Below are 10503 nucleotides of genomic sequence, written 5' to 3'. Positions count from 1 at the left end.
TAAATATATAACACGGTTGTATATTTGAAACCATAAAAATATCCAAATTAATATCTACTTCTATTTACCACATTACCAAGAAGGCACGAAATATCTTGTCCAACAATAGTAGACTGATTTGCATAATAAGGCTGAGGAGCATTTCCTCCATTATTATATTTCATTTGAACGGCAGTTTCATAATCTGGTGCTGGTCTATAGGACGGTAATAAGGCACGTAGATTATTTATTTCAGTTGAAGAAACTGAGACTACAGGATACGGTGAAGTTGAAAGATCATTGTAGCTCGTCCAATGCATGTGATCATCTTCCCTACGATTTTCCATAGACACAGCTTGTTCTCCAGAATCATTTGTATCGCTATCCTGTTAATACATACATGAATAATAATTAATTACATTTTACTTTCAAAGTAAGTGTACTGAGAGTACTGTTTGTTGCGCTTACAGCTAATCAATATCGGGCACTTTTGAGTAACTAAAAGTATTATTGCTTGACAATTAAATCTTTGAATACCTTGGAACTAAAATTAAAGAATAAAATTAACAAATGTATCCTAATATTTTTACAAAATAACAAAAAGAAATAAAAAGTACGCGTACAAAACGTATTAGTCATGGTATTATTTGAATTTATCAGTTTTCGTTATTATAATTACAAAAGTACGATATTACTAGCAATACTGATGGAATGCAAAAATTAAAATCGTTATAATATTTGTTTATACTTTACTTACAAAATATGCATTATTAGATCTTTCTGAAGGTCGTGATTCTTGATGTTGCATATAAAATGTGTGTTGTGCTATACACAGACGCCATACGTATTTTGCATCACGCGACTCATTGAATATAAATTGTTTTGCATCTTCGCCTTCAGACTGGCATTCTATTCTAAATGTCTTTTTATGATTTATGACGTTACTAATATCTTTCCACCTAATAAATAATAATTTTATATTCAATTTATAGCTTTTTTCATTTAGGTAATTATCATTAATAAATATTATTTTTTTCATTCCAAAATAAAAAATATAATTACCTATAAAAGTGCGTAGTTTGAGATTTAGGACATACCAGCATAATTCCATTAAGAGATACACCAAGTATCACTTCAGAATTAGTACTATCCTATAATTAATAAGCTTATTAAATTAAATTTAATAACTTGATAAAATTACTTCTTATCGATGTACCTTTGCAGGAAACGTTTCATTACCATACCCTTCCAATTGTATAACTACGGAAATATATAATTCTTCAGCTGCCGCTTGTGTTACTCCAATTAAATTTTTATATTGACATACTGCATTATGCAATAAAACATCTAAACCACCTGGTTCTGATTGTATTACATCCTTGTAGCGTAACAATAATTATATATTATTTTAATGTATTTAAAAATATCTGTAACGCTAAATTTGATATTTCACCTTGGGAAAGAAGGTACATTGTTGTAAGCATTCCATTGTATGCCGTTCTGTATTATAATTACCAAACTCTGCTTGCATCGAATAGCTTGCTAAAAGAGTAGCTTGTCTAGAATTGCAATGAATCCTACCTTCTAATACATCGCTTTTTAACTGAAGATAATAATGATACCTTAAAAGAAATCAAGTCATTTTAGTATCGGTAATATAATAATACTTATCTTTAAGGTAATCATTAATTATTATAAAACATTATTAACCTTGTCATTTCATCTTGTATACATTGAACATCTGTAACGTAATACATAATTCTTAGATAGAGACTAAAATTCTTAGCTTCTTTCTCAAGTTGTCGTTTTAATGGTTTATCCATATCTACCCATCGAGGAGAAGGAGAACCATGTCGACTTATATAACGTAATCCAAAAATTTCAGGTTGTACAAGCCCTAATCGTTGTACAATATTGTCCAGACATTCTTGACCCAAACTGTCAATATTTAAAGTACATTCTATTGATGTAGTGTCCAGTAATTCTATACATATTACATATTGATTTTTGGACACTACATTATATTGACGACTTCTCTTTAAATGAAATTTAAACGGCATCGTAATAGTATAGAAAACTGAAAGATAATTATAGACAAAAGTTATATCTCTTGGCACAACAGTAGCACATTATACAAATATTATACATGTGAAATTATTTCACTTACATTTTACTATTTTATTAGTAACATACATTAGAGAAGCATACTTTAGATATAAAAATTAAAAAAAGAAAATCAAACGAGACAATTTTAATTTCACATTTCGTTATCTAATTATGAAATTATCTGTCAAAGTATACGAACATTCTTAACCTCTTGCTTCAAATTGTGAAATAATTCAGACGTTTAACTAAAATTCTCCTTATGATAACATCGAGTCACTTCTTTATCGATCTTTTGTATACGCTATACTACAACTGATTTCAACCACATGACTGCAATCAACAAAACGTTAATAAAATAACTTATTTTCTCTTCGAAACGAAAATATTGAAAATTTATATCAATAGCACTTGTTTGGAGAACATATTTTAAACGGTTCGATAATCAAATGTATATATTAACTTTCATCATTCGTTTATATGGAAATCTCCTTTGAATACTTTTCTCTCGAAATACTTTTCCACATTTTCTGGATTAATATAAAAATCACTCGATGCTATGTACGCAGAAATTTTAGAAATTTTTCATTGGAATTTAAACATTGCAGTGGTATATCACATATTTTTTGTAAATCAATGGCCTAACAGGATCACAGATCATCGACATTATTAACATCATCGAAATATATATATATATATGTATATAAAATAAATGACTTTAAATGACAAAAAGCCAAATATTAGATTACCATATTTTGTCTTATAAAAAACATATTATTGATCGAAATGTTTTTATGGTAATGGGCCAACGCCGCAATATAAAGAAGTGCCAATAAGCAATTACAGTGAATCTATTATGACCATTAGTGTCAATTACATATGTATACGTGTACATCATTTATTAATAATTATTAATTGTTCGAAGATCGCTAAAATATAAGAATTAATTTAATATACAATACACAAACAAAACAAATAGAACAAATTTTAATAAACGATTTCTACTAAGGGTTCTTAAAATTGTTTCTACAGCATTGAATAAGGTAAAGAAAAAATATAATATAGTCTCTTAAAGTTCCCTTCTTTATCTTCTAGAGTTTCATATTTTTACCATGGTATATAGAATTTATTTGATATCGTGGTATTACGTCGATACATATAGGCGGATTTTCAAATCGAATAAGAGAAGGAAACAGCTCGAAATGGAAGCTGCTTTTAAGGGAATCGACCATTGGGAAGGCTTGCTAAATATCGTATGACTCGGCGGTTCGTGCGATGGCGCCATCTTAAGGATTCGAGCAATTCCGTGAAGAATCGGCAATCTCCGGCCGATGATTGCCGAACGCACATTACTATTTTCAGGCACACAAGGCACCTCTTGACGGGTTTTTAATAAGGAGAGAGAGAGAGAGGGCGAAACTGTCTCTCGTGCGATAGAGGGGAAAACGTTTTTCCTTTTTTTTCGTTCCTTGTCATTGAAGATCTACCGTACGGAATACAAGGGTTGAAAAATCATAGTCGTCCGTGCCGTGAGCGCGTTCGAGAAGCCGAAAAGAAAGAGAAAGAGAGAGCGCGAGCGAGTAAACGAGCCAGCAAGCGAGCAGGCGAGAAAGAGAGAGAGAGAGAGAGAGAGAGAGAGAGAGTGGGAGGAAAAGAGAGAGAGAGTGATAAAGGAAAAGATGCTCGATCGTCGTCGGGTCTCGTCGGTTCTCGACGCCTGACGAGGTCGTGCTCATCGTCTCTACATCGTTCGTCGGCGAAAATGAAAGAAGCTCGTCGTCTCTACGAGCAGCTGATGGCGGCCGAGCGCCGTTCGAGCCTCCTCCGACGTTTCTCGTGTACGCGTTCCTAGTGTGTGAATGCGTATTCAATATCCTGAATTCGCGGAGGAAAGTGCCGAGAATAAAAAAAGAGAGAGAGATAGAGACGACGCGTGCCGAACGGAAGATTTAAAAATACGTTCTGTGTTAAACCGCATACGTGTGCCGCCTATGATTTAGAAACAAAAAGAGAAAGATAGAGAAGACGAGAGAGAGAGAGAGAAATAGAGAAATAGATAGAGATAGAGAGGGGAATAGCAAGAGAGAGAGGAAGAGAGAAAGAGAGAGAAGAAAAGAGAGACGCTTTTCGTGCGGGACAGAGACCGCCCCTGGCTCGCGCGAGCTATTTCGTAACGGTGCTTCGTAGAGTCAGTCGACAAGCAAGCACGACTGCGCGGTAAGAATCCCCCTGGCCCTTCTTTCCTCCTTCTCCTACTCCTACTCTTACAGCTCCTCTTCGCATCGCCGGTGCTCTCTGTCTTTTCTATCTAATTCTTCGATTCTCCGTCGAGAGCAAACCGGTGAGCGCTGCGTACGTAAGAAAGAGTGTGTGAACAACGATTTTATGTGCGTGAGAGAGTGAGATGTAGTGGGAGAGAGAAAAAGAGAGGAGTAGCACGTATATGTATGCTGCGTACGTTTGTATGTGTGGAAAAGAGTAAAAAAAGGGGGAGAGAGAAAGAGAGAAAGAGGGAGAGAGTGAGAGAAAGAGTGAGTGAGTGAGAGAGTGTGCGCGAGTGTGTATGTGTGTAAGAAAGGGAGGACCACCCTTCTGCTCGCAGGTAGCTAGTTCATTATCCGCTCGTAGTGAGCAAGAAAATTTACGAACGACGCTTCGGTGTTACGGTGTAGGTGGAAACCTCGACATATAGGAGAGGCAGGGCGTACGTCCGCGTGTGACAACGCCTAACGAGAGAGAGAAAGAGAAAGAAAGAGAAAAACGAGAGCCTCTCCTCGGGACGAGAGAAAGAGAGAGAGAGAGAGAGAGAGAGAGAGAGAGAATACGACCGACGACGACGACGCACGACGATACCGACGAATCGCCAGCGGTGAGCGAGAGGGAGAGACCAAAAACGAGAAAGAGAGAGAGAGAGAGACAGACAGAAAGAAAAGATTCCTTCCTGGACAGATTTAGACGTTGAAGTAACGACGTCCACCTCGCCGTCTTCGTCGTCATCTTGACTTCGCTCGATGGATCTATTCGAGCAGCAACACCCATAATCCATCGACACGTCGACATCTCGAAAGAAAGATATCTTCCTCGCCTCCACCTTCTCCCTCACCAACACCACCGCTACCACCACCCCCTGCACCACCTCCCTCCTCTTCCTTTCCCTGTTCCCCTTCCCACCCTCTTCTCTTCTCTTCTCTCCTCTCGGTGGCACCGCGGACGCGTGCTATGCACGACCGAAACGCGACCGTCGACCTTCTCTGCCGCAGGAACGCGTGAACAGTAGGTTACCGTGTTCAGGTATACCACGTGCTCTCGATTCGCGTTAGTGTATTGGTTGTACTACCTACGTACTAATAGTGTGTGCGTGTGCATGTGAGTGTGTGTGCTCTGCACCGACATCACCTAGAGAAGCTAGCTCTCATCATCCCCTATATCTGTTTTTTTCCTTTATATCGTGAAAGTGCAGTGAGTCGATATCGACGTTAATTTCCACGCGGAATGCGGCCTCCTCGAGGTGGACGACGCCATCGTTTCTAGTCGCCGTCGCCGCAAACGCCGCCACCGGCGTCGTCGTCGTCACAGTCGACGTCGTCCGGGAAATCGGGGCACGAAACATTAACTACACCCGTTCAAGACGACGAGTTCACCCTAGAGATACGTAGAGTGCCTCCGAGTTCAATTCCCAACATGTCGTCAGGGACTTTCGTCGATCGGATAGATCCCTTCACTAAGCGATCGCTTAAGAAGAAATCTAAGAAGTCCCAGAGTTCCTCGCGATACAGAAACTCACAGGACGTCGAGCTCCAACAGCTACCACAGCTCAAAGGTTAGTTTTATTCTTTTCATTTATTTCAGTTTTCATTAGTTTTAATATTTTATTCATTCGCATTCTATCTTGGCCCCTGCGCTTTACTTTACATTCATACTTTTTTTTCAATGTCATATATTCACTTATGCAGGGATACATGTTCTGTAGTAATTTATCATTTTTGTTCTTATGTAGCGTTGAGGTTTTTTAAAAAACAAAAAATAAGAGATGAGACTGTCGTAGACTGTTTGTAGGAAGCATTTCTATAGTAAGGGATTTCATACTCGCATTAAGCAAGCAGGTATTACACGAATAAAGAATTTTGTAACTATCTTATTAACATCGGTAATGTTAGATACTTAATTAACTAATATAGAATCATTTGTGAGCATTTCAAGGAATTTATCATTTATCGATATCCTATATTAAGTTGTACAACTTCTTGTGTCGAATCTAGGAATCTTTTAAATTTGTTCTATTTTTCATATTATAGATAAGCATTGTGTCCTGTTTAAAAACACATTAATCATCTTTCATTAGATAGATAATCATTTAATAAATCTATTGATGTTTTATATCTTGTCGCAAACTCTAATACAATAATAATTATAGTTCACGATAACATCCACAGTAATTTTTTTAAACTAAATGTATTATTATAAGCAGCAATATCATGTACTCATCTTTATTTTATATTTATATGTAGCACATAGCGAACTATAATTTATCTAACTTATAAATTACAGTTCTCTCCTATGATGGTTGGTGCAAGATAACCTCAAAATTGTCGACATAGTAAAAATCATATTAAATGCATATTTTCGTGCAGAAACCTTTATTAAATCGAAAAAATATTGTATGGCAATAAGCTGAAAACTAAATTTTACTAATTTTTAGTATTATATTAGGTAATTAAGATCAATAATTACCTAACATGAAATATGGTACGTTTTTAGTTGTGCAAGTAACAGTTATAAGAATTGCAACATGTAACAATATATTGAAAATATACATTAAAGATGTATATATATAATAATTATAAAGATATGTTAATTTATTATTGGAGTTGTGAAAATTGTTATAAGTTATTTGAAATAGTCTGAATAATTAGAAGAAGCAATATTGTATAAGAATTATGGTGAAAATTAAAGTGAATAGATTTGAAAGAAGTCTTAAAAAAATAAAAACTGAAGATTTCTTTTGAAACTGCTAAATGTAATACATAATTCATGATTATAAAATGTCTGTAAAGATTATATTTTCCATTTTGAGTTTTCTTTTAAGTATAGTTTTTATTATTTCTTTACTTTTATTTTATATTGAATGTATTGTTGTACAATTGCAGTAATTGTATCTAATTAAATATAATATTTGGTTAAGAATATGTCTATGAATGTACGACAAACATATTGCTACTTCATGACACATAATAAAAATGCTGCGTACAAGCAAATTAAGAATCAGACTATTGATTAAAAGTTTACACTAATACAGTAATATCTGTATCAAAGGAAATGTCATAAAGTATGCGACAACAAAATCTTTAAAAAAATAATATTCTAATGCATTTTCTTATTACTTCTGATTGTATACAATATATTATTACAATTTGTAGTTTGATATAAAAATTAGTAAGAACTATAGTTGAGAAAGATTTATAGCCATACATACATCTCTTTTATATAACACGAAGCATAGTATTTACCACATAATAATCTTCAATAGTGTTACCTAATCTTGGTAATTAATTATTTCAGAATTATCTGATTGTGAAATATAATTTAAAAGGAGAGTTATTAAAAGATTCTACAAGAATGATGAATGTAGAAAAGAATCTGTATCCATATTTCTTCGCACTTTATTCTACATTCATTACATATCATCGCAAACCATTCAAAGTATTCAAGTAGACGATATTAAATTTGGCATTAGTGTATGTATATATCGATGGTAATTATGGCCCAAAGAAATCTTGTGTAGATGACTTAAAATAGATGATTAAATTAACGATGGCCAAAATCATCTTCTTTCCTTCAGAAATTTATTTTTCGATTGGTCGCATTAATCATCATCGCGTGTTCGCATTACTGGACGGTTAATCATTTTAATGAATGGTTAACTCGTTATTGCGGGTCTCTCATTGTCTAACTAGCACGGGGCCACCTAACTTTCCTCTTTTTTTTTCTTTTCTTTTCTTTTTCCTTTTGCATTCCCCTTTTCTAATTGTAAGTAGCGGATTTTTAGGGCATCACGTACGGAAATCATTACTTTGACCTAGAAACTTACAGTTTGTTTGAACGATGAACGCTTAAACAAGCGTCCACCTTGCAGTCGTTCACCTCTGCCAATAAAACGGCAGTGGTCTCTGTTCTCCCTTCCACCTACTCCCTTCACTACCCCCTCCTTTCATCGCTTTTGCTTACTACCTTCCCCTAGGTCTACGTTGCCGACACATAACTTATATGTACGCGTATACGCACGTGTGTAACACGTTCTCGATCGTTGTTTACGCGTATTTAACGATCGATTGATAATAACTACTTACTTTCTTGCGTGTATTTATATAATAAAACGACGAACTTTGTTCCCTCCCTTCTTTTAACAAGAAATAAATAGTACGCGCATTCTTCGTAATATGTAAATAATAATCATTCGTTATGGGTTACTTTCACGATCTTTATCATAAATACAAATTTGCGTGTAACAATGTTAATTTCATTTTAACGTATCACTCTTATAATTACCTTTTTTTTTTGTTATTTCTCACCCGAGGATCACGTCTTTGAATTTTTCCGCTCTTACCTTGAGAGTATTATCTCAACAGCGATTGGTCAATTTTGGAATGGATGATTACGTGCACCAATTAAACGTATGCGAATATACGTCATGGAATTATTTTGAAGGAATGTTATAAAAAAAAGGAACGTGTTTCAAGACTATATTTATCGAATAATAATTATTATTTATATATTGATTTTTTGTTCTTTTTTATCGGTTCAAAAAGCATTTCTTAATCTTTCAATTTATCGTAATTTTATTTCAACGCTCTCATTTTCTCTCTCTCTCTCTCTCTCTCTCTTCATTTATTTTGTTTCTATTTCTTTTTCACTTTCTTGTTCATTCGTATACACTTTTTCATCTTGATAGGTAGGCCTCTGTCAGGTTGCTTTTGAGCGAAGAAGATTGCACGAGGCATATTTTCCGTCTCTTCTCCGTGTTCAAACCAACCTACGAATAAACCTTATTTAGAAACACGTAGGTGTATGCTCGATGTCTGCCCACATTTCACGGTGGCTCACGATTGGAAGCCAAAGTATTTGAAACTTTCTGAATCACCAAGCACGACACCACAGTTAACAAGATATTCTTTTGATGGGATCTTCATTTTTCATCCTGATATTTAATTATTAAGTAAATATTTTTGTTATTTCATTATTTTTGTAATCCTTATTTTGTTAAATTTATTAATCTACAGAATACCTTTAGATTATACAATTCATAAGCAACCTAGCTAAAATTTTATATTTAAAATTATTATTTTTTTTTTTTAAATATATTCTATTCAATATTAAATAAACCATTAAAAGCACCCACGAGATACCACGCGAAATATATTCAGTAATAAAAATAAAGCTATTTATTTTTTATGCTTTTCTTTTTAATTAAAATCTTCAGTTTTTTATTCAATTTAATGTCATTGCCGGGATTGATAGATTTCTGTTGTAATAATTTGGCCCCATTGGAGGGTTCTTATTTTTTACGTGGGTATCGATGTACAATGAATCCTCCGAGGTTTCTTTTATTTTTCACTTATTGTTCAATGAAATATCGAGTAATGTGGATTATTGGATTATCGTTAAATATTTCGAATTTATTTAAACGATATATTTCAATCTTAAAATTAATATATACTTTATGTATTTATATATATATAATATATAATACTCGATTTTTAATTAACGACACTCGTTGTAAACGTTCGATCGATAAGAACCTTTAATACAGCCTATGCTATATTTTACAAGCAAGTGCAGGTGTTGCTAAAGCTCATTAATTGCTACTTAATTCATTAATTTTAGATTACATACTTTTTACTTTTTCAACGATAATTATCTCATTTCGATGTGTTTCAATTTTATTTTATTTCTTTTTTTTTTTCATTTTTTATTCGATATGCCACGGAACAAAGAAAGTCGAATTGAAGAATCGTATGAGGAAAAAAAAAATAAATAATGTAATGTCATCGACCACGACATGACAAACAACATCGGACCTGACTGGTAAAATTTACTGTCGGTTACCGGTAGATCTTGATAAATCGTTTGCTGTTTAAAAAAAAAAAAAAAGAAAGAAAGAAGAAAAAACCCCATGTAATGGTTAAATAGGTCATGAGAAAACTTTAGAAAAATTAAACACGATTTTAATACGAGAAGATTATATTGTACGAAAAAATTTACCAACTGATATATTTATTATCATCCTATTCAAATGTTTTTAATAAGAATTAGAAATAATCGTTAATTGAAAACACAAATAATCAGATTAATCGTATAATAATAATAATAATAATGATACATCGTACCGATGAATAATAAAGAAGCACTTATTAGTATTTTATT

General features: G+C 33.7%; 2 protein-coding genes across 5 annotated transcripts in view; one reads left to right on the top strand and one right to left on the bottom strand.

The window, feature by feature from the left end:
- LOC106793409 (tyrosine-protein phosphatase non-receptor type 14) lies at window positions 1-2739 on the bottom strand. Of its 2 annotated transcripts, none has more exons than XM_014760307.1 (7): window positions 2147-2739; window positions 1690-2056; window positions 1433-1601; window positions 1196-1357; window positions 1042-1130; window positions 737-938; window positions 1-365 (listed from the first exon to the last, which is right to left on the bottom strand). In XM_014760307.1, exons 1-7 carry the CDS (start codon window positions 2172-2174, stop codon window positions 48-50), a joined length of 1335 nt encoding a protein of 444 aa, XP_014615793.1. In that variant the 5' UTR covers window positions 2175-2739; the 3' UTR covers window positions 1-47. The 2 variants fall into 2 exon arrangements, with proteins under 2 accessions (XP_014615793.1, XP_014615794.1); XM_014760308.1 differs by having other exon boundaries at window positions 2285-2738.
- A 717-nt stretch (window positions 2740-3456) lies between these two features.
- LOC106793372 (serine/threonine-protein phosphatase 2A 56 kDa regulatory subunit epsilon isoform) overlaps window positions 3457-10503 on the top strand; it is a 28990-nt gene continuing 21943 nt past the window's right edge. Inside the window, exons 1-2 of one of the 3 annotated variants that reach the window (XM_014760257.1) lie at window positions 3457-4299; window positions 5543-5902. In XM_014760257.1, coding sequence (XP_014615743.1) covers window positions 5764-5902 — 139 coding nt within the window. In that variant the 5' untranslated portion in view covers window positions 3457-4299; window positions 5543-5763. Of the gene's footprint in view, window positions 4424-4754; window positions 5903-10503 lie in introns of all 3 variants that reach the window. The other 2 variants (XM_014760255.1, XM_014760256.1) reach the window with 2 other exon arrangements.

This window comes from Polistes canadensis, unplaced genomic scaffold, assembly GCF_001313835.1.
Source record: "Polistes canadensis isolate GaletaPanama2010 unplaced genomic scaffold, ASM131383v1 scaffold_13, whole genome shotgun sequence".
NCBI lineage: Eukaryota > Metazoa > Arthropoda > Insecta > Hymenoptera > Vespidae > Polistes > Polistes canadensis.
This window is presented reverse-complemented; position numbering and strand designations above follow the sequence as displayed.

Excerpts from the sequence above, each read along its gene's own strand:
- LOC106793409 (XM_014760307.1), bottom strand. The coding sequence starts at position 2,174 with ATGTATGTTACTAATAAAATAGTAAAAT. Across the intron at positions 2,057-2,146 it reads TACTAATAAAATAGTAAAAT|TTTTCTATACTATTACGATG; the intron begins GTAAGTGAAATA and ends ATTATCTTTCAG. Across the intron at positions 1,602-1,689 it reads ATACAAGATGAAATGACAAG|GTATCATTATTATCTTCAGT; the intron begins GTTAATAATGTT and ends ATTTCTTTTAAG.